Raw genomic sequence first — 25193 nt, forward strand, 5'->3', positions numbered from 1 at the left:
TAGATAGGAGATTCATATTTTATTTCTCCAGTGACATATTTACAGTTGAATATAAATTAAAGGCCTGCTTGCACACCAAAGCCAGGTCCTTTAGGTGGTTCAGTCAAAGAGGTAAGACCTCCAGCTGGCTCACATGAGAAGCGTCCACTCCTGAAAGGAAAAGTAACATTAAATTGACTGCTAATGATTACCATTTATAACTGTTACCTCACAAGAGCCCAGTTAAGTAACTATTTCTCCTCAGAGAACTAGCATGGATTATTTAATCCAAACATTACAACTGCCGCAAGATTTTCTCTTCCTAAGGTTAAATATAAAAACTGACATAAAAATATGAAATATTAAAAATAATACTAATACTAGTTCCCACTTCCTGAGCAGTGTACATACATCACTGGCTCATTAAATCTTTACAACAATACCATGAGACAAGGGACACTGGCCAAAATATTTTACAGATACAGAAACCAAGGCTTGGGATGATGCAACATCTGCCCAAAGATCATAGCTAAGAACTACAGCAAAATAACCTAGCCCCAGAGGACATTTTTAAAAAGTATGTTTTAATAAACTAGAGCACTACATTTATTCTTTTTATATTTGAATTTTATTTTGACTGAGATCCACTGTCACAGGGAATACACAGTTATACACTGTATTTGGAAACAAACAACTGGATTCCTTGAGAGAGCTGAAGATTTGGGAGGATGTCCCTTAGAAGCAGTAAAGACAAAATCCATTTGTATTGTTGTTTTTAAAGGCTAAATTATTCATATTAATTTTTCAAAAACAGGTTCCAGATCAGGGTAGCTACCACAGCCACAGAGAAAACATGAACAGGTCCTCCTATAGTTCTATGAAGGGAAGCAGTGCAGAGGTAAATGAACCTGTCTTCTTTTCACCACCACACATACTTTCCCAGGTAATCGTTCAGGCTCAACCTCTGCCCTGTCTGACCTCTGTTGCTAGAGCCTAGCTCAGCACCTACTCCTGTTTCACCCTTCTGTTCCCTGGCTTTGCTCATTTACCTTGTTCCTGCCACAGATTTCAGCTGAAGAACTTATTCAATTAAATCATTTTATTCCCTCCGGCTTTGCCCTTCACATTCTGTCATCAATCTTGTAAGTCTATTTTTAGAGCCCTAGAAAAATCATTTGTTGAGGGGACAGGAAAATGACACCACATAGTCATTTATAAGATCTTTTAAGCTATTACATTATATAATGCAAGTAACTAAGTAGTGTATTATAATAAAGAATACCTACAAAGTCAGAAATTAGTTAATATATTTGCATTATAGGTTCACTGTGAAAACCAGATAAAAAAGCAGTTACTGTGCCATCTGTTACAGCCTAAAATTAAAGTTTTAGGGTAAGTAGCAAAATGGTATTTAGCTTTAATAAACAGTATTTCGCTTTGTAATTTTTTTTTAATGTTAACTGGTAGCACAGGTACCCTTGCTGCTCTTTGACTACCAATGAAATAATGAAATTAATCCGTTTTGGAGGACCTTTCTTTCTTCTCCTTTACTAGGTTCCCTCTTGTGGTTTAAGCTCAGCTACCCTCTTTACCAACACAAAGGATCAACTTAGGAAGATTAAAAACCTGAAGTTTCTGGAACAGTAAATAGAATTAATCATGTATACTGCATGAGCTCTTCACAGGATTATGGAATTTTATACGAGAAAGTAACTTTAAGAATAATCTGGTCCAGTTTCCTAAAGTTTGTTCCACGAAATTACCATCCCATAACATATTTTAGGGGAAAAAAGGGGGTTCCAGTCCTCTGTTATGCCTGCCTGCAAACTTTCCCCTGCCCCCACCATTCACAAAATGCATATTAAAATACTACAAAGGCTGTAAAATACTCCAGTGAAACCTACAAACTTGGTTTAATCTACTAATCATGTAACTTTCCCCCTCACTTTATCTATAAACATGCTTCAGAACCCTAGAGAGGCCATGATCTAGCCCCACCCATTCACCCGACAGCCACAATTTACACCCAGATTTTCACATAATAAAAAACAATTTCCCCGATATGCTTAAAATACCATCTATTAATTACCTTGTTCTCTTCACTACAATTCAAAAGGTAAATCTGGTTTTTTAGCCATTCCAACACTACTTGCACAGTAATCATTTTAACTCATTTGCATTCTAGAAAACTTGGCCTTTCTGTACATTTTTTGTGGCTTAAAAAAAGTACTTCTTGGGCTTCCCTGGTGGTGCAGTGGTTAAGAACCCGCCTGCCAACGAATGGGACCACGGGTTCGATCCCTGGTCTGGGAAGATCCCACATGCCATGGAGCAACTAAGCCCGTGCGCCGCAACTACTGAGCCTGTGCTCTAGAGCCCACGTGCCCTAGAGCCCGTGCTCCGCAACAAGAGAAGCCACTGCAATGAGAAGCCCGCGCACCGCAATGAAGAGCAGCCCCAGCTTGCGCAACTAGAGAAAGCCTGCACATAGCAACGAAGACCCCACGCAGCCAAAAATAAATTTTAAAAAAATCTCTAGCACACAGATATTTATAAATGTCAAAAGAAAGAATGTTGTCTTACCATCAGTTTAATATTTTCTTTCTAGCCATCATTTACCAAAATAATAAAAAAGCAGTTCTGAACCACAAAGAGATAGCAATCTTTACCAATTTTGGCCAGAGTACACCTGATAGTAGTACTCAGAAATCAGTTACCACTGAACCAGTTTAATTTCTCTAATTACTCAAAGACTCACAACTAGCACCTCTTTCAAATATTTAAGCAGAGGGCTTTATTATAAAAATACTAATAAAAAAGCACTAGCCAGCTTTGGTTAATTTAAAGAACAGCTATAACTATTTTGGTTACTGCTATCATCACAGTCTCTCTCAATAGCCAAGAAATTAACTTGGGGAAGTTCTTATTTTCATATGCTGGGAAGACATCCGGAATTACCATGTCCAGATACACTCTAGATATACCACTGATGGATGCTCTGCAATTACTGAAAACTAAATAGATTTATCTCAGCTATTTATTTATTTATTTAAAAAAATTTTTTTTTTGGCCGCACCGCATGGCATGCAGGATCTTAGTCCCCTGACCACCCGTGCCTCCTGCAGTGGAAGCGCAGAGTCCTAACCACTGAACTACCAGGGAATTCCCTATATCAGCTTTTTAAATAAGAGGTGATACGTAGGAAATAAAAATAGGTTGAGAAACCAGTAATTCTTAAAGTCTGGCTCAAATCTAGAACACTGTCAAAAAAATCACATTGAAGAACTATTTACAGTTACTGATAAGCAACATCCCTATTATTATTAGATGTCGAAAATGCTTTACTGTGGTACTTAGTTCCTGTTTATTAATGTTAAAATACAATGTTATAGTATCTCCTGTATTAAAAACAACAACAAACTCTTAATTTCACCCCTGGTAATCTAATCCAGACATGGCTTTAAATACCATCTATAATAACTAATGAATTCCCCAATTCATATTTCCAGCCCTAATGTATTCCCTAAATCCCAAGCTCATATCTAACCTTTCAGCACTCTACCATGGATGTCTAAGTAGGCATCTCAAACATGCTAAGTAGGGCTTCCCTGGTGGCACAGTGGTTGAGAGTCCGCCTGCCGATGCAGGGGACACGGGTTCATGCCCCGGTCCGGGAAGATCCCACATGCCACGGAGCGGCTAGGCCCGTGAGCCATGGCCGCTGAGCCTGCGCGTCCGGAGCCTGTGCTCCGCAACGGGAGAGGCCACAACAGTGAGAGGCCCGCGTACCGCAAAAAAAAAAAACAAAAAAAAAAAACCAAAAAAAAACATGCTAAGTAGCATGTCCAAAACAAAGTGACTTTTCTTCCCCAATCTTGCCCTACCCCAAATCTTCTTCATTTTACTTAAAGGAATCACTGAGGTGCTCAGACTAAAAAGCTAGAAATCATTCGTAATCCTCTGCCCTACAACATCCACTAAATTTTAAACTATTCTTTACACAGCAACTACGACAATAATTTTAACAAGATCATGCATATCATTCCCTACTGAAAACACTCCAACAGCTTTTTATACTTAGGATTCAACCCAAATTGCTTACCTGGGCCTCTACCTATCTCTCTGACCTCTTCCACCACTTTCCTCCTTGATCACTCACTTCAACCATACTGTCATCTTACTTTTCCTCCAGGACCTTAATACCTCCTCTTTCCTCTCCCTCTGCAACACTGTCCCTCCAGCTCTTTACATGGTTCCTTTGGGCTTATCATTCAGGTCATTAATTCACCACCTCAGAAAGGCCTCATCTGACTAAATTTACCTCCAGTCATCCTCCATCCCCTAACCTGTTTATTTTCCTCCTAGCATTTATTATTCAGGTATTACACTAGTTGTCTCTCTCCATCACTAGAATGTAAAATATATGACGACTTTACCTTGTTCATAATTTGTATGCACAACCTAAAACAGTGACTGGCACACAGCACATATCCAGAAATATTTGTGACACAAATGAATGCTGAGGGAATACAATAAAGTAGACAAAGCAACTATCTGTCTGTTTGTGTGGCAGGAGATTTAATGCTGGATTAATGTTGTCATCGATAGATCACAAAGTTCACAAGAAAGGAAGGAGGAGGGTCTAAGTTCTAAAATATGACTACAGAATTACAAACAATACCTAATCAGAAAAAAAGGGGACATTTAAAGAAACCAAGTGGATTTCACAAGGAAATGTGCACCTGAGATATTAAAGTACCCCAAAGTTGAAAGAAGTATTATGGGTTTAAGTACAAATACAAGAGTAGCACAAACTTATTTTAAAACATCTGAGTCATAAAAACAAGCTAAAGTTTGTGAAAAAGGGCAAGGGGTGGCTACAGTTGAAGCAAGGATAAGTAAGGGACAGGACCAGTGGCTAAGAGAAATATTGTAATGTTAAATGACAAAAGGTTTCACTTCAGTAGCCTCCATAAAGGAGACTAATTCTTCACAGTGGAAATGTTTTATTCCTAAAAAATGTTTTCAGTGTAGCCCAAGTAAGTGAGGAACTAGGAAGAGAACAGCAAACCTCTTTAAGCAAATTCAAGTGTTTAAAGAAGTGTGTGTCTTTTAGGGGCCAGCTTGCCTTTACTAAACTTAAGTTATCCTGAACTGACCTCTTTTTCTTATTAGGTAGGGTTATTAGTCGGCCAGAACAATGAAGGAATAATTCTCAGTACTTCTTGCAGACTACAGAACCATGCATACCCTCTTGACCTAGTAATTCAACCTCAGGGAATCGTTTGTAACAAAAAGGAAAACATATTTTAAAGCAGGGTAATAAAGAGCACATCATAGTTCTCACAATACATTAGAATACTATATGGCTTTTAAAACCTATATATATATTGAGACAAGGAAAATTTTATATGACATAAGCAGAAAAAAATACCAAGGGAATATAACTATAAAACCATGCAAAACATTGCTAGTATTAAGAGAGAATTTTAAGTAATGTGAACACTTAGATAAGGAATAGGGGTTTGTTTAGCAGCAAAAGTTCAGGTTCATAACTGAATAAGGAGTAATTAGTACTTACTAATTACTGCAGTTAGTAACACAACTGCAGGATGGGAGTAGCCTGGATAAAACAATGTTTAAGTTGAAAAAGATCTAGGCATTCTAACTGACTGTAAGTACAATTTAATGGTGTAATGTATCTGAAGTAAGAATTGATGTAATTAGGCTGCATTATTATAAGCATGATGTCTGGAATAAAGAAGACAGTCCCACAAGGCCCCACATGCTAAGTACATATCTCAAATACTGTGATTAGTTTTAAGTATCCCATTAAGAAACTCATTAGCCAACCAGAAGACCTGCCAAGGAGGGAGACCAAAACTATGTCATATAAGGAAAAACAATGAAACAACTGTGGATATTAAATCTGAGAAAAGATATGGGGAAGATGAGATAGCTATTTCAAGTAACTAAAGAGCTGACATTTGGAAGAGATATAAAAATTATCTTGTGTTTGTTCAAAGGGCAGAACCTTTGGACCTTTAGGTGGAAATCAGAGGGAAGACAGACTTTGGGTCAAATTCTGGCAGTATGAACTTTTAAACAATGAAATAGATTTCTATTTATAGTACATTTCCCTTCTTTATAACATCCAAGTAGATACCAGATGATTATCTGATAGGGTTTGGGATGGGGGAAAAAATCATTGCTTTAAATGACAAGTTGATTTAGATAGTATTCAAGGCTCCTGAAAACTCTTGTGGACTTAGGGTTTAAAATTTTAAAATTAAGTCTACATGAAAGGTTAAGCCATTAAAATTTATTAAAAAGAAATAAAAGGATACCTTGGCCCAGGTTTTGGGATTTTGCCAGCCTTGAGTTTATCAATAATTTCTTCAATATCCTTAGGTGTCAGATCCTCCTAGAAAAAAAAGTAAAATAGTCATATTAAAATTACATCCTACCTCAAAATCAGTGTAAATCCCTAATAACAGTTTATTGTCTGTCTCAGCTCACAAGTTAGTTACCAAGGCAGCAACAACTGAGTAAGTCCTATACAGTCTGTCCTGCTAAATGCAATAGCAATAGGAGCTGCAGCTGAAGAGGCAGCACAGAGCAGTGCTTTGAAGGGAGATAGTTCTGCATTTGAGCTGAAGTCCCAACACTTACTAGCCAGCAATCTGAGAGAAATTACTCAGCTTCCCCAAATCTGTTTCTTCATTCATAAACTGACTTCAGAGCGTTTTAAGGATTAAGAGAAAATAAATAAAATAGAACACTGCCATGCACGTGCTCAACAAATGCTATGTCCTTGAAGAATCAGTGAGATGCAAATAGTAATTAGCACCAGCAGTCATAAAAAGTAGATGCCTAATATCTATCCCTAAGCTAAAGATCTAATACCCTAGTGATATCTTCTTTATTTCCCAGGTGAAATTCACCCTGTTGCAAACTTCACTTAATTTTCGAAGGGAAAAGTAAAAAACTTATTTTGGACACATTTATTTTAATGATCCTGACCCTCCAATCCCGGTTTCAACCAGAGCAGCTTTGTATTTTGTACACTATGCACCTGTGTAAAATTCTTACCTCAAGGGTTCTGTTATTTAAAATAACAAATACAATTAAAACACATAGACACACTCCTACCCCTGGCTGTACCCTAGGTTTAGTCAAAAGACAGTCAAAACAGAATGGGGCAAGATTAAACTAATGAAAGTGCCTAAACTACATTATATCCCCTCTACCCCTCCCAAACTGTTAAGTACTTAAGAAAATGTTTTTAGGACCCTGGTACTATGCTAGAGAAATCATGATTCAGTTCTGTATATTCAATGCCTAGCCTCATAGAAGCCCATTAAAATAGAATAAACATTTACACAAATAAGAACTGCTTAGGGTGCAACAGATGCTCAGAACCTCAAAACTAGAAGGAATCTTTAAACTCACCTAATGATTTTATCCCCCCAACTCTTTATTATGAAAATTTGAAAAGTATACATGAATAACCATATTCCTTACCATATCTGAATTATGTACACATATGCCTTTGGTTTCGTTTTTTTGTTTTTTTTTTTTGGCTGTACATTTAAAAGCAAGTTGCAGATATCACTGCACAGCTTGTGGGATCTTAGTTCCCTGACCAGGGACTGTACCCAGGCCACAGTAGTGAAAGCCCAGAGTCCTGACCACTGGACCCCCAGGGAACTCCCAGAACATTTTTAAATGTTCTTAAGTAACACAATGTCATTACCACACCCAATTAACTAACAATAATAATTCCTTAATAAAATCAAATGTCAAGACCATATTCAAAGCTACCCAACCATCCTCAAAATAGATTTAATATTTCTCTCTAATCGGTATCCAATGACAGTTTATGTGACTATTTCATTTTATCCACTGGTCAGCTGAGATCCATAAAAGTTAACTGCCTTGGGCTTCCCAGGTGGCGCAGTGGTTAAGAATCCGCCTGCCAATGCAGGGGACACAGGTTCGAGCCCTGGTCCGGGAACATGCCAAATGCCGTGGAGCAACTAACCATGTGGGCCACAACTACTGAGCCTGTGCTCTAGAGCCCATGTGCCACAACTACCGAAGCCCGCACACCTAGAGCCCGTGCTCCACAACAAGAGAAGCCACCGCAATGAGAAGCCCACACACCGCAACGAAGAGTAGCCCCCACTTGATGCAACTAAGGAAAGCCCGCGTGCAGCAATGAAGACCCAACGCAGCCAAAAATAGATAAATAATAATAATTTAAAAAGTTAACTGCCTCACCAAAGACCATACCACTACTAACTGAATCTCTTGCATAAATCCGCAGTCTACTATATTTAGACTTACAGTGCTTCATACAAAGCCTTGACTGTCTAATTCCTGCTTAAATTAAGATCCTCATGATTATGAGTAAATTGCAGAAATGTGGGAAAAGGGTAAGTTATTGCCATATTTTTAAAGGAATTTTTTTTTTAAGTATGAGAAAGAGAAGGTAAGAAATTTGAATCACCATCATTAAAATGAAGAAAACCCCTATAGGTAATAAAAACATCCTAGAAATGCAAAATGCCAAAGAAGTCCAATTTCATCTTCATTTAAAAAAAAATTGTAGATTTCCATTACAGGCATTATGGCAGTCCAGCTATCCTGACTGAATGTCCTATTGTAACAACTAACAATACTGGATAAAATTTTTTTAAAAACTTTAAAATTTTATTAATATCAAGGCACTGACAAGAAAAAAATACCCAGAGGCAAAAAACTCAATGAAAACTTAGGGAGACAGTGGAACAGCAAAAAAACTTGGCTTCAGGGTTTCACAGCCTAGAGGGGCAAGGGACAAATCTCCAGGACACAGGAGGTCATCCAAACCACATAAAGCTGAGACCCCCAAAAGCTATACCCTCAATGTAAGGGAAAACTAGAAATTAAAACTGTCCCTCAAAAAAACCCTGCTACTCTGGAACCTTACACTTCAGGGGAAGAAGAGGGGAGGATATAAGAAGAAGGGACTTCTTTTGGGCCAGTAGTATTTCCAGGAGCAAGAGAGAAGCAAAGTCAATCCCTTCTTGAAGTATCTACCTTCAACACAGGCCTTAAAAGAATTTCCATAAACAAACTTCTAAGAATTATGAACTAACAAGATATTATGAATGACAGCCATGATATAATTAGGGTAGCAAGCAATTAAAAAATGATAACTAGAAAACTCCACACACTTGGATATTAAGAACACTTCTAAAAAACACAGATCAAAGAAGAAATCAAAATGCAAATTTAAAAATATTCAGAACTAAATGATAAAAATATTACTTACCAAAACTTGTAATGGGACTTCCCTGGTGGTCCAGTGGTTAAGAATACAGCTTCAAATGTGAGGGACACAGGTTTGATCCCTGGTTGGGGAACTAAGATCTCACATGCCGCAAGACAACTAAGCCCATGAGCCGCAACTACAGAGCTCACGCGCTCTGGAGCCCATGCCACTAGAGAGCCCATGCGCTGCAACTACTGAGCCCACTCGCTCTGGAGCCCGTGCGCCACAACTAGAGAGAAGCCCACACACGGCAACAAAAGATCCCACAGGCCATAACTAAGACCCAACACAGCCAAAAATAAATAAATAAATAAATATTTTTTAAAGAAAGAACTTGTGAGGGGCTTCCCTGGTGGCTCAGTGGTTAAGAATCCGCCTGCCAATGCAAGAGACACGGGTTCGAGCCCTGGTCTGGGAAGATCCCACATGCCACAGAGCAGCTAGGCCTGTGCGCCACAACTATGAGCCTGTCCTCTAGAGCCCACGAGCCACAACTACTGAGCCCGCGCACCTAGAGCCCATGCTCTGCGACAAGAGAAACCACCACAATGAAAAGCCCACACACCGCAACGAAGAGTAGCCCCCGCTCAACAAAACTAGAGAAAGCCTGCACAGCAGCGAAGACCCAACGTACCCATAAATAAATAAATACACAAAATAACTTCCTTAAAAAAAAAAAAAAAACTTCTGAGATCTGACTAAAGCAGTTCTTAGAGTTATGATACAATCTCTGTCAAATTTTTAAAACACAATATAGTGTTATTAGCATGCCTAGATACATGTATTTTGAAAGTTTAAAAAACATGTACAGGAAAAACACACTAAATTTATGATAGTGCTTATCTCTGGGAATGAAAGGAAAAGAACAGGATTTTGAATGGGGGTGGGGGAGGTTTACCCTCACCTATAGTTTATTTCTGCATATAATAATGATAAAAATTATAATACCTAAAGCAAGTGTGGCAAAATATTATCTATTAAGCCTTGGTGGTTATTTTTCATATTTATATGTAAATTATTAAAATTTTCATTATTTAAAAGATTTTTTAAAATTTATTTATTTACTTTTGGCCACGTTGGGTCTTTGTTGCTGTGTGTGGGCTTTCTCTAGCTGTGGAGAGCGGGGTCTACTCTTCGTTGCGACGCACGGGCTTCTCACTGCAGTGGCCTCTCTTGTTGTGAAGCACAGACTCTAGGGGCGCGGGCTTCAGTAGTTGTGACACGCGGGCTCAGTAGTTGTGGCTCGCAGGCTCTAGAGCGCAGGCTCAGTAGTTGTGGTGCACAGGCTTAGTTGCTCCACGGCATATGGGATCTTCCCGGACCAGGGCTTGAACCTGCGTCCCCTGCACTGGCAAGCGGATTCTTAACCACTACGCCACCAGGGAAGCCCCTATTTAAAAGTTTTAAAAATATGTCATTATCTCCTGGAGATAATGTTTAATCATAATAATTTTTTTAAAACGTTCTGGTGGACAACAATGTGGAAGCTAAAACTGACATATTTTATGTAAAGTTTTTCTATTCTTTGATTTTTAATAAAGTTTGGAAACCAGGAAAAAAGAAACCTTCTAGATATTTATGCCAACAGTTTCTTCCAAATGAGTAATTCAGAAACCAACATCCACATGACAAGAAACCAAATGTTTAAAATATTTTAAATATAACATCATACAACTTTATATTAAGTAAATACTCACATAGTAGTTGTCATTTATTTGAACCATTGGTGCGTTTACACAGGCCCCTAAACATTCCACTTCTATAAGAGTGAAAAGTTTGTCAGGTGTAGTCTCTCCAACCTTTATTCCTAAAAATATAAATAAGTACTGGTAAGGACTAGGTTATATTTTAATTGCAATATAGTTTAAGAACCAAAAAAAACCCCAACATAAAAAGCATATATATAGGGGCTTCCCTGGTGGCGCAGTGGTTGGGAGTCCCCCTGCCAAGGCAGGGGATGCGGGTTTGTGCCCCGGTCTGGGAGGATCCTGCATGCTGCGGAGCGGCTGGGCCCGTGAGCCATGGCCGCTGGGCCTGCGCGTCCGGAGCCTGTGCTCCGCAACGGGAGAGGCCACAGCAGTGAGAGGCCCGCGTACCGCCAAAAAAAAAAAAAAAAAAGCATATATATATATAAAGTATTTACAGAGGCATATATAAAGTATTCAAGAGCATTAAATTTCTTAAACAACTCTGTATAGTTATTATAGAACATTCAAGGATTTAAGTGGACTTGTTCCTTTAAAAACAAATTTCAGAGGACTCATCTCCAGTGTTTGTTGTTACATAACAGGGCATCAGACCATATTATCTTCATTTTGATCATGATAATTAACCTACTAAAATCAGTCATACTATCAGATGGGCAAAGACTCAGAAAACAGCTAATGTCAAGATCATTAAGAATGTAAGGAATATAGGTACTCTCATATCTTTAGGGAAGGCATTTTAGCAAAATATAGTAAAATCTGACCCAGCAATTCTACTTCTTGTAAACAACCTTCATGTACAATTGGACAAGTATGCAAAGACATGTTGTACACATGAAAGTAACTTCAGAATAATTTAACTTATAATAGAAAAATGAGGCACACATATTACTATAGCCAAAATCAAGTGCAAAAAGCAAACAGACATATTACATTTATGTATTTAATAATGAAAATAATTAAAACAACATAAAATCTAAAACTAATATACCTGTTATCAGAATTTGTACCTCGGAGATGGGGGGATAGGATTCTGAGCAGACTTCAGACTTCTGTCTTACATACTTCTATACTCTCCAACTATTTTTACAACATGCAAGTAACAACAAAATTAAGAGACACCTCCTTTTACTTCATTTGATATGTATAGTGATAAATGCAGCAATGGCAGTTTTATATAATAAAATGCCCTTTTAATTCTGTAAATGCTACTGTAATAACTTCTTTTTTAAACGTCTTTATTGGAGTATAATTGTAATAACATCTTATTCCAAATTTCCCTTCCTGAAGCATTCTTTCTATTCTAGTAACATTTTTGGTTTTAAAATAAATTTATTTATTTATTTTTGGCTGCATTGGTCTTCATTGCTGCGCGCGGGCTTTCTCTAGTTGCAGTGAGCGGGGGCTACTCTTCGTTGTGGTGCTCAGGCTTCTCATTGCGGTGGCTTCTCTTGCTGTGGAGCACGGGCTCTAGGCACACAGGCTCCAGTAGTTGTGCCACTCAGGTTTCAGCAGTTGTGGCTCACAGGCTCTTGAGCACAGGCTCAGTAGTTGTGGTGCATGGCCTTAGTTGCTCTGTGGCATGTGGGATCTTCCCAGACCAGGGCTCGAACCGTGTCACCTGCGTTGGCAGGCAGACTCTTAACAAATGCGCCACCAGGGAAGTCCTAGTCTCATATCTCACTTGTTCCAAGTCTTGTTTGGAAGGATACAAGGATGATATAGTCACTTCTTTATGTGCCACATGCTATCACACAACAAGTGAAACTTAATTTTCTAAACAATGAAAACTTTAAAACTTAGAGAAGCTTTTAAAACATACTCAATGGTTAAGGAAGAAAACATGAAAACTCAGCTTTGAGGAGAACTAAAGAATACAAAATAGGAAGCAATAATGGTGGGCAAACACAGTAAGACAAAAATTTACTCGTGAAGTACAGATCCAGTAAGATTGGTAAAAGCCTGAAAATATAGGTAAGAAATAGGTCAAATCTCGAAAGACAACCCTATTTTTTCATAAAATTTATAAATATACTGTGTCCCATACCAAGCTTTTTCTGAATGGCCTCCAGTATGCTGTCGGAGTTACGAAGCATGCAAGGCGTAGTAGTGCAGACTTGAACATGATACTTTCCAACTGGCTTTCGATTATACATCGTATAAAAAGTTGCTACTTCATATACTCTCATTGGAGGTACTTGTAAAACTTCTGCAACCTAAAATATTTTAAAATATGATTACAATATTTATTAATTGAGCATATTACTTCAATTTGGTAAAAACCAAAAAAGTTCTTCGAAAGCAGAAACTATATCTGGTATCTGCAAGGCTAAGTCCTTCCATTTTGACACTTAAAAATTATACATATATCCAGGTTTTGACATGAAAAAAGAACTCATTAAATGGCATTTCAAATGACAAATATATTAAACTTTCTCTTATCAGGGATTCTAAAAGAAATGTATTCTCAAAAGACGTCTAATCCCGGCTCACTTGTGCAAGATTAAAGTAGATATGCTAAATTTAATTTAGTGATACTAAACCAGGCTTATATGTCTGAATATTTCTCTCAAAATACACACACTGGGGCCTGATCAATGGAATAATTGTAAGGCCCTGGTGTTTAACTGAAAAAGCTCCCCCAAGCTGCTGCTATGCACCTCCCTACACCTTAGTGATGGTTAAGGATATGATGCTTGAGCCTCTGGATTTTGTTTTTGTTGTAAGGTTTGGCTTTTCTTTGTGGGGGGGGGACAGTAACATTAAAAATCTCAAAGTGGAAAGAATCTTGATTCTATTCTCTATATGCTATTTCTTGCCTCACACATATACATCCAATTCTAAATAGAACAGGACAATATTTTTGAAATGTTCTCACATTAGTTTCTCATTTATTTTATTTTGCTCTGCTAAGCTTGACACTCAGCAAGACTTCCAACAAGCTTACCATTATTAAAAACATAAATTTTTCAAAAAAAAAGTATTTATGATTAGAAATGCATCTAAATCATTATTGAGGAAGTTGGCTATTATAAAAATAATGTAAGGAATTTAGAAAACCCCCAAATATATATGTGATTTACTGGAAAAAAAAAGAAAAATAAGCACCTATGTTTACTAAGTATAGTACCAACCAAACTTGCTTTATAACATTTTTCATAGTAAGAAAACAAAAAACTAAAGGTCCACAACAGTGTTAGAGTACTGTACAAAGTAAATAAGAGATCAATGAGCTATATCTAAAATTTGCATCCGGGATTCCATTAGATAAACTGAGGACATTCCTATACCCCAAGAAAGATGATAATGGTCTAACCTAATAGTTAGACTTTAGAAAGTGAAAAGGAGAATGAAATATAGCAGAATCTCTGCAATAGTCAGTCAAGTAGAAAATGCATAGAATTAGAAATGATTCAGTCCCAGCTCTATCACTTAGAAATCATAATATAATAATTGGAAGAGCTCTACCTAGTTCAAAATCATCATTGCAGATGAGGAAGTCCAGAGAAAAATCAGATCTCTTAGTTCAAAGTAAAATATGTTTTCCATTATATCACATTGGCTTATTAGTCATGTGATTCTCACAAGAATCAAATAACATAAGGTTTTATATGGCACTTTATAAATGATACACTGTAACATAATACCATACAAATGTAGTTGTATTAATAGGATATGAATAAACTTGAAATTTGGATTACTGCTGAAAACACTATTAGGAAAAAATGAATCCTAAAACATGCATGAATATATTAACCATATTTAAATGGGTCACCCATAAGATTTCTGTAGGTTGCGGATTCCAAGCTGCCATAATCAAGTGTCGTAAATACCATGTATTATATGTATTTTTGTTAAAGCCTGGAGCCAAAGATGCAAAATATTAAAAAGATTCACATTAGCTGTGAGCAGATCCTTTGCTCTGCAATTCTAGTGTTTAAGCAGTACATTCATTTTCAGAATAGCTTGACAGCAAATTATACACATTTGGGATCTTTATTATTATTGCCATGTCTCTCAAAGACAGAAAACAAGAAAGCCTCTTTCACTATAATGCCTTTACTACTTCTTGCAAGGATAAAAAGCTCTACCCTTTCAGTTCTCTGCATTATTAAGGGAACCAACAAAAACATAAATGTAATTTGAGGTATGAAACATATAAATGATTAAAGGGCTTCAAACTCCTGGACTGATATCAATGAATGTCAAGAGAAATTTCTACATAAGGAAGTTACTATACACAATCTCTCCTCTTTTTGAACTAACACAAAAATGAAGTACCTTGTTCATAGCAGAGATGGGCAGCCATCCATTCTGTCTTTGGGCTAAATCCAGGACTGGAAGCACAGCTGCTGCTTTATGCCCTTCTGGGTAGTTTTTTACAATTGCCTCTATCCTCTGTATCAAAGAAAAAGCACTTGTTTTTATACATCTGGAAGATACTAAATATTTTGTAAATTAATTATAATGTTAATTTAGTAATACCTTATAGTTTTCCGGTGTGAAATCAAATGGAGTATCTGGGTTATTCTCAGGAGTATCTCTGTGCTACACAAAGGAAAAAAAATGTTTTCCAAAATTATCAAAATTCCCTCAAAAGTGTGAATAACTTTGTACTTTACTACTGCTGTTCATTTAACCTCTGCTTTAATTTGAACATGATATACATCAACCTATCCTTGCATCAAGAAGAATGGCTAAACTAATTATGAAATACAGATCTGATGAGTATGATTAACAAAATATTAGAATTCAAAAATTTAGAAGTTTTCAAAATCATCCTTTATAGGTTACGAGAAGTAGCTTTAGGATCAAAACCCAAAAAAAGCATTATACAACTTGATTAGAGAACAGGATCTTCTAATGTAATCTAATTACAAAAAATTACCAATTATTGGAAGCATTATGAAATTAAGACACAAAGTTTTTTGTAAATTTATTTATTTGGCTGTGCCGGGTCTTAGTTGCGGCACGCGTGATCTTCGTTGTGGCATGCGGGACCTTTTTTTTTTCCTTCTTTTGGCAGTACATGGGCCTCTCACTGCTGTAGCCTCTCCCGTTGTGGAGCACAGGCTCCGGACGCGCAGGCTCAGCGGCCATGGCTCACGGGCCTAGCCGCTCCGCGCCATGTGTGATCTTCCCGGACCGGGGCACGAACCCATGTCCCCTGCATCAGCAGGTGGACTCTCAACCACTGTGCCACCAGGGAAGCCCCGGGACCTTTTTTTAAAAAATTATTATTTATTTATTTATTTGGTTGCGTCAGATCCGTTGAGAAAGGCGGGCTCCTTAGTTGTAGCTCATGGGCTCCTTAGTTGTGGCATGTGGGCTCCTTAGTTGCAGCAGGCAGGCTCCTTAGTTGTGGCATGCATGTGGGATCTAGTGCCTGGACCAGGGATCGAACCCGGGCCCCCTGCACTGGGAGTGCGGAGTCTTAACCACTGAGCCACCAGGGAAGTCCCGGCATGTGGGATCTTTAGTTGCGGCATGCAAACTCTTACTTGCAGCATGTGGGATCTAGTTCCCGGACCAGGGATGGAACCCGGGCCCCCTGCACTGGGAGTGCAGAGTCTTAGCCACTGGACCACAACGGAAGTCCCTAAGACACAAAATACTGAGTGTGAAAATATGTGCATTTTTCCAAAAAAGAGTGTATCGGATTGTTAAAGGGACCTACCTCCTACTACAAAAGCACCATTTCTTCCCCACACAACAGAAACTAGCCAACAGCTAGTTTTCTGTAACAGAAACTAGCCAACAGCAAGCTTTATTTCTTCTCCAAAAGAGCAGGCCCTCTTCAAACACTGACAAGAAATGGCATGTCAACAGGAAATCAAATGAGTCACACTGAGATTAACACTTACATCAATTAATGTTTTGTATGTATGGTGAACACAGAACTGAATCCCTTAGTAAGTTAACTCTCAGAGTTCTGGTTTTTCAAGGACATAGAAGAGAAAAAAAGCGGAAACTTTGGACAATGATCTCGAATGTTTTTAGACAAAGATGACAAAATACAAAGCAGGACTCTACTTATTAATAGTATAGCTAACTCATTTATTAAGAGTCAGCCTAAAAATAATTCATTTTCCAAAATGATACCACTAACTCTAAATCATCATACAAGTCCACTAAATTGCCTTTAAACACTAGATTGAGTCCTAAAAAATGTACCTTGTCACAAAAAGGGGATACATATCTTAGCCTTTCTGAATTGTGCAACCAAGCTAGGGAATTCATCGACCTCTACCTGTAGTGAAACCCTGGACATGAAAAACATAAAGCCCAACTGCCAATGTGTTCCCTGTATTACTAAAATCTATGAGTTTCAAGCTAGTGCCATTTTGGGATTCCCCAAGTTGCAGCCTCAGAATCTTCACTGAGCCAACATGAATGATTTTTAAGAATCTAAAGTGTGACAAGAAATCAGGTTAGGTTCACAGTTATTTCACCAAGGAATAATCTAAATTCTTATTCCCAGAGTTGCCCTGGTATCAATTTAAATTTGAGAGGTTTAGCTGGAACAACACCTCTTGAAATGTAGTGAATTCAATTAGCTATGTTTAAATTCCCACAATGGCCAGCAGATACCAAAGACACTGGCGTTTGGCTTCCCTGGTGGCGCAGTGGTTGAGAGAGTCCGCCTGCCGATGCAGGGGATACGGGTTCGTGCCCTGGTCCGGGAAGATCCCACATGCCGCAGAGCGGCTAGGCCCGTGAGCCACGGCCGCTGAGCCTGCGCGTCCGGAGCCTGTTCTATCTACCCAAATTTCCAAGTCCTTCCATTCTGAAGAAATCTAAGTAATTACTTACCACAAATAAGGTTCCTCCAGCTCCATTCTGCACAGCTGTCTTATGCAAATTCCTTACATGTCTTCCCTAAAATTTTAAGAAAGTTTAGTCAATCAAAAGCCTTATGAAATTTTAAGATCCATAATTTAAAATAATAGAATCAACTGATAGAAGTAGAATATCTTAAGAGATATGGCCTACCACACTACACCATGCCCACCTCTATTTCAGGAGAGATATAAGGAAATGGAGATTCAAAGGTAAGGTTACTAACTTGCCTAAGGTAACACGCATGAGTCAGTGGAAGAACCAGAATGACAACCTAATCTCCTGAGTCGCATATCCTTTCTCCTACATTCTTTTGGCGTGCAATTGCAGTTAATGTACCATTAACTTACTGCCTTTCACTTTTGTCTGAATCAAGTTGGATAGCTTTCATTTCATAAACATGTTTTCATTCTGTAAAAATGAGTTGAATGTACACCCCCTTTTCAATTCTTTACATTAGTTTAGAAACTCCAGCCATGAAAGTAGTTTCAGAAAGCTTCTTATAATGCTATGCAGATTGACCACACTCAATTGATTTGGAAGGAATCCATCTGATTACTCTCTATGTTGCATTTCATTTCTCTTTGCCTTATTGCTTCTCCCTCACTTCTACCTTCTCTACCCTCTCCCTGAAAAGCAATTCTACTGTTGTTCAGAAATCCTCCAACTTCTGAGTTCTACTAACCACAGATGGTAGAACATTGGATTAAACAAAGCATGGAACTGGCAAAGAGCTGGACAATTCAAAGGCAAACATAACAGACAAGGAAGCAAAAGCAGTGATATAACACAATCACAGATTTAACTTTCCCCTAGATCCAAATAATATTTCAGTTGAAGAAATAAGTTTACACAGAACACTTGCTTTAATTAACAAGAAAAGACCCAGGTACAGAATGTGAAACATAGGTATAAAATATGGGAGTGATAAATATTTTCAGGATAATGGGGGGAGGAGGGGAGAATCTGATCAGCTGTGGTACACAAAGGGGCTTCAACTGTGTTGGTTTTGCTTTCTTTCTTAGGCAGCAAGTGGATGGATACACAGTGTTTATTATATTCTTTTTGCTTTTTTGTGTCTGAGATATATGATAAAAATTTCCTTTAAAATAAATGCAACACACACAACACACACATATTATACATTACATATTATGTAGCTAAGAAAAATATTTCTTAAAAATAATGACAGAAAGAAGTGTTTGTGGCACAGTCATAACTGGAAAATATCAAGGTTAAACAAAACAAACAAAAAAGCATAAACTACTATCTCAATGTATTCAATATAGACATTAATGAAAATACTAGATGGCCTTAACAATTAAAAGTGCTTATCTGTTATTATGATGTTCACAAGATTACAAAGGACTCATATTTTGTTTCTTATATTTTTCTCTATTTTCTAGGTTTCTTTTAGCATGAATTGACAAACTGAAAAAAAATTCTTATTTAAAACAAAACATTCATCAAATACAAAATGAAACATCTACTGTTAATCCTATTTCTCCTTCCAATTTCCCAGTATATCAAAATAAACACCACCAATCTCTAAGTTAGAATAGCTTCAGTTTTGATCCTTTCCTCATTATTCCAGGATATGTCACATACCTTACTTAAAAATATACAGATAATCTTGAAAAGTGGTTTTGAGGCCTGTGTAGCGGCATACTGGAAAATCTATTTTGAGGCACTCTCTGGCTGCCCTGTAATTCTGCACATGCATGTGAATTTACACACACACACACACACACATTCATTCTCTCCCTCTCTCTCTCTCCAAAACAGAGTGTTTTAAAGTCCAAATTCTTGAAGACAGACTACATACTGATTGAGAACAGTCAGGAAAAAGTAGTTAAGTTACAGAAAGAAACGCTGGAGTTTCAGATGATGATGATGATTTTTTTTTTTTTTTTGCGGTACGCGGGCCTCTCACTGTTGTGGCCTCTCCCGTTGCGGAGCACAGGCTCCAGATGCACAGGCTCAGCAGCCATGGTTCACAGGCCCAGCCACTCCGCGGCATGTGGGATCTTCCCGGACCGGGGCACAAACCCACGTCCCCTGAATCGGCAGGCGGACCCTCAACCATTGCGCCACCAGGGAAGCCCAATGATGATTTTTTTTAATGGAAGATTTGGGTTTAGATCACCATGCTGCCACTTGCTAACGTGTGACCTTGCGCAAGTCACTTAATTTTTTTGTGCCAATTTCTGTATCTGTAAAAACAGGGATATATACTTACTGAAGTATTCTGAGGTTCAAATAGTCAGGTACTATATAACCTTATCTCTGAAGATACTATAAACCTGTTAAAGCGTTACTACATCTGCCTAGCTGATATGGGGATAAAACATTTAATAACTGAACAATGGAAGATTTAAACTGCATTTTGAGAACTGTGCTGTGTTAGCTAACTAACACAGAGTCATTGTCACTACTTGCCTGCTGTAAGTCTTTTCCCTTCCTTCTTAAACCCTGAAAAAGCTAGAATTGAAACCCACTATTAATTCTTCACTATCAAATTATATTCTTGTTTATGAAAAAAAAAAGTTTCTTGAATTTTCATTTGGAGTTCAGTGAATTCAACTGGAATTCACTCAAGTATAGACATTTTCAGAGTCTAATGAGAAACTAGACTCCAGTCTAGTGAAAAGCCTAGACTCTAGTCTAAGCAGGGGGGAAATTCAGCTTACTCTTCAAATCAGTCCCGCCTAGCTAAGTTGTTCTTTTCCAGTTCTAAGATGATTTCGTCCTAGAATGCTTCTTTCTCCTAAAAGTGAAACTGAATTCAAATGGCCCATTAAGTAGGGAAAAGACTACTTATAATTCAAACTTTTTTTAAATTGAAGTATAGTTGATTTACAATATTATGTTTCAGGTGCACAACATAGTGATTCACTATATTTATATATATATTTATATATTATACTCTTTATAGATTTTTAAAGTTAAAAAATATTGGCTATATTCCCTGTACTGTACAATACATCCTTGCAGCTTATTTATTTTATATATAGTAGTTGTAACTCTTAATCCCCTACCTCTATCTTGCCCCTCCCCTCTATAATTCAAACTTTTAATATCTTATTTATTCCTTTATTGAAAATGCCTGATGTGGATATTATAATGAATGTAGTAAAATAGGTGAAGTTCCTAAAGATATCAAAAAACAGGGCAGCTTTGAAAACGGCCACGTGCTAACTTGCTGAGTAACAGTGTATGCCCAGTTGAAAAACAAATGAGGGCTAATATTTATCAGTTTACCTTCACTATTTTGCTTGCTTTTGTTTTATAAACAAATTGAGCCCTTTTTCTACTATTTTGAAGAAATCACCTTTGACATTAAGTTGCTAAAATTCCGGGTTAATGTATATATATTTAGGTTTTCCGTAAGAACAGAAGAGCTGCATTTACTGTTTTTTAAAAAAAAAATTTAAAAAAACACATAGCATATATAGGGAGACAGATTAGAAATGAAAAGGTCTGCCTCCCTTGGCTCACAAAATCCCCACATAGGTATTATTATCATCTCTTGTTTTACAGATATGGAAACTAAGGCTCAAAGAAGGAAAGAAAAGAACTTTCACTAGATCACACAGCTAAATACATGAAAAGTCAAACACAGGTTTTTCTGACTTGAGGACACGCCTTAACCACTAAAACTAAGTTTTGTAATATTTTCAATTATACATAGGAGAGTTTTACAAATGTTCTCCAAATAAAAGTTCCATCAATAGTTTAACTAAAAATGTTAATTTGGATTAAAGAAATATAAGTGATTTTACTAGCATTGTGAGAGAATTATCAAGTAAAATTTGGCCAAATTTTATATTATAGAAAAGCTAAAACAAACAACTCAGGTATTAAAGGAGCATTACAGATTAAGATAACCATATTAATGGTCACAATATTCGTGATTACTTTCAGCCATCTTGCCCATAAATTAAACAAAGCATTCTTTACAGATCTAAAATCCAATATGGATACCAATAACACTCCAATGTCCTAAGGAGAATACTTCATAGAAATGAAATGTCCAAACATCATTTCAGTCAGTCTCACCTTCACCAATTACTATAACCTTAGGGAGGCTGCTCTGCTTCTCTGCACCTAGGTTTGCTCATCTAGAAAATAACAGGAGTACCTATCTTAAAGTGTTAAGAAGATTAAATGAGATAAAGTGTTTAGCATACTATTTTTATCCTTACACTGGAGACTGAGTTCACATCTCCAATATAAAGATCTGAGTTTGTAGTGTGCAATAGTGACCTACTGAACCTCAGTGTATAAACTTAAAATGTGTTCATTTTCTCTTTCCCCGAAACTGTTTAAGGCTGTGGCAGGCAAGAATAATGGTGCCCCAAAGATACCCACATCCTAATCCTGGGAAGGTGTGAACATGTTAATATACACAGCAAAAGAGGACTACAGTTGCAGATGGAATTAAGGTTGCTAATCAGTTGATCCAAAAACAGGGAGATTTTCTGGATTATCAGGGTGGACCCAAGGGCTCTTAAAACACAGAGGAGTAAGCAAAGTTAGAGCAGGGTCAGGATGGTATGTGAGAGCATGACCTGCCCTTGCTGGCTTTGAAGATGGAAGGGGGCTATGGACCAACAAAGAAGGGCACCTTCTAGAAGCTAGAAAAGCCAAGGAAACAGGTTCTCCCCTAGAATCTCCAGAAAGGAAGGTGGCTCTACCAACACCTTGGTTTTAGCCGAGTGAGACCTATGTCAGACTTTTAACATACACAATCGTAAGATAATAAATTGGTGTATGTCACCAAATTTGTGGTAACTTGTTACAGCAGCAATAAAAAACTAATATAAATGCCCTCTAATCTCACTTTTCCTCCTCCCTCCCTCCCTTCCTTCTTCCCTCTCTCTCTCTCTCTTTCTTTCTTTGTAAAGAACTGGGTTAATGTCCTAGAGCCTAAATGTAGATACTGCAAAATCAATGGAATCTCTAATGGAATGGGAAAACATTTCATTCTACAAAACTTAAAATTTAGGAAGAAAAATGCCACCAAAGAACGTTCTACTTCTAGTACGACTGAGTAGATTATTATCAGGCCAAACCACTGGGTAACAACTATAAACTCTGGACAAAATATTTTTTAAAAAATTAAAAACCGAAAATCTTTCTGAAGGCACTGAAGAACAACCAAATGCAGGCAGACACATAAAGGGAGTCTAGACTTAGAAGAAGCCAATAAGGATTCTTTTTTTTTTTTCTTTACTTGTTTTACCGTGAAGGCAGGCCCCAGTCTATCCCATGCTGGGCAGCTAAAACTCCAAGAGAAAACCTGCAGCCTTAATATCTTGAAGTACCACAGGAGAGGCTGGGACAACCACAGGAGAGGCATAGGCAAGTGGGAAATCCCAGAAAAGGAAAAGCCAGAGAGGAGAAGCCCCCAATTCTGTGGCTGACTCCAAACATGCATGCACACAGGGCAGACTCCAAACAGCCCAGCTAAAAGAACTGAACCAATATTTGAGCCGCTGCCCACAAGGGAGCCAGACTGCAGTTCAAGTTAATTGCCTGCCTGCAACAACTACAACAAAATACTCTTTGGAGGAATTTAAAAAGTCTAGAGCCTCTATGACATCATTCACAATGTCCAGGATACAATCCAAAATTACTCAACATTAAACAACAAAAAAGGAAAACAACCCATTTTCAAGAAAAAAGACAATGGAGATTACCAAACAATAATTTCAAAACTGCTACAACAGTGCTTAAGGACAGAAAGAAAAAAATCTTCAATAAATGAAAAGACAGAAATAGAAACTACAAAAAAGGAACCAAATTAAAATTCTAAAACTGAAAACACAATCCTTCAAAATGCCACCACAACTCTCTCACCCCTACGACACTAATTAGTGGCTTGGGAGAGAGGCAGTGATGAGTTGTAAAATGGTGTCAACATTACAGAAAACTTTGGGCAATTACTGAAGGAAAGATGGAAATAAACCCATTCTGAGTAGCTATTGCTCCATATTTCATAATTTTTAGGCAATTCTTGACAATCGCTCAATAAGGTATTACTGCACTTTACAGAAAAGAAAAATAGAGCTCAAGGAGATTAAGAAATATGGCTCAAGGTCACACAATTAGTGTCTTCCCCTAGACACAGTACTAAATTCTGGATATTTTTAAAGCAATGACAAGCTGAATAAAAGCCTGTGGCTGAAGAAATTGGCAGCTAGCTAATAAAGCAGCAATTAAAACAAAATAAGCAAGTTCTTTGAAAATGTAACTGATTTCCTTAAAGGTTTCTCTTTTAGGAAAGGAACTTTATTGGTGAGACCACTTTACTCACATCTTTCCTGACTTTTGCTAGGTCATTCTGATATCCCACTATTTGTAAAAGGCTAGAAGGGCCTGATTAGAAAGGCAGTCACGGAATGTCACCTGTCATTATTATTATCCATTGTTACCTGAAGCCCAGCAGGTAACAGTAGAACCTCAAGCGTTTACTGAAGACCAAACTCTGCAAATTGGAATATTCCCACTTGACAGCCGAGGACACCAAGTGAGAACAATAAGAGCCCAAAGGCACAAAGGTGGAAAGACGGTGCACCCACCATCCAAACTCAGGTCTCCCTGCAAGGCCCTGAGCTCATCCTCCGCTACTGCGCACCACCGCCCTCCCTTCTGCCAAGAACTGATTCAACCTTTCTACGTTACTGCTGGGGGGAAGGCTACTTTCCTTCCGGTAAATGCCCTGCCGTCATCCTCGTCATTTCTGGAACACGCTCTGTTAAGTTAGTGCGAACGGGTGTTTGACCCCGAGAGTCAACGTCCTTTCTAAAGACGGGCTTGGATGTCAGGAGCGCGAGCGGCCCCGACGTCCTCCGGGTGCGGGACGCGGTGACGCCATCACACGACCAACTTCCCCACCTGCCAAGGGCAGTGCTGCTAGGGGACCCTGGGGCCGCCCTGCGCAGAGACTCGGCCTACTAGGCGGGCGGGGGTCCCGGCACCGCCCTCCCGCCTCCCGTCCGGAAGGAGGCCTCGCGCCCGCTGCAGCCGCACCGCCGACCCCCTCGCTCCGCGGGGACGCGGCCTCCCTGAGGTGGGCGAAGGCCGCGGTGTCCTTGCCGCCGCCCGGGGTCCCGTCCGGGGCCCTGGGCTCCCGCGTGCCCGCTGCAACAGGAGGCGTGGAGAGAGGGGGAGGGCGGCAGCAGCGCCCGCGCTCATTCGACCCTCCTTACCCACAGGGCGGCGAAGCCGGTCGCACGGGCCCGGAGCGCCGCGAAGAGAAACATAGCAGGCCAAACTGCAGGCCTCCGGGCCGCGCCAGGTACAGTCCCGAACGCCCGGCACGCACAGCGTGCGCGCCCCCGAGC

The 25193-nt window shown here is 38.6% G+C and overlaps 1 protein-coding gene across 2 annotated transcripts; it reads right to left on the reverse strand.

The window, feature by feature from the left end:
- Positions 1 to 25193, reverse strand: NDUFV2 (NADH:ubiquinone oxidoreductase core subunit V2). 2 transcript variants are annotated; one of them, XR_008615938.1, is made up of 9 exons: positions 25059 to 25193; positions 17818 to 17883; positions 15490 to 15552; positions 15286 to 15402; positions 13052 to 13220; positions 10996 to 11105; positions 6327 to 6403; positions 1029 to 1141; positions 1 to 150 (listed from the first exon to the last, which is right to left on the reverse strand). XR_008615938.1 is itself a non-coding variant. In XM_007114785.4 (8 exons), exons 1-8 carry the CDS (start codon positions 25110 to 25112, stop codon positions 57 to 59), a joined length of 750 nt encoding a protein of 249 aa, XP_007114847.1. In that variant the 5' UTR covers positions 25113 to 25193; the 3' UTR covers positions 1 to 56. The 2 variants fall into 2 exon arrangements, 1 of the variants encoding a protein (XP_007114847.1); XM_007114785.4 differs by lacking the exon at positions 1029 to 1141.

Source organism: Physeter macrocephalus, chromosome 19 (genome assembly GCF_002837175.3).
Source record: "Physeter macrocephalus isolate SW-GA chromosome 19, ASM283717v5, whole genome shotgun sequence".
Lineage (NCBI taxonomy): Eukaryota > Metazoa > Chordata > Mammalia > Artiodactyla > Physeteridae > Physeter > Physeter macrocephalus.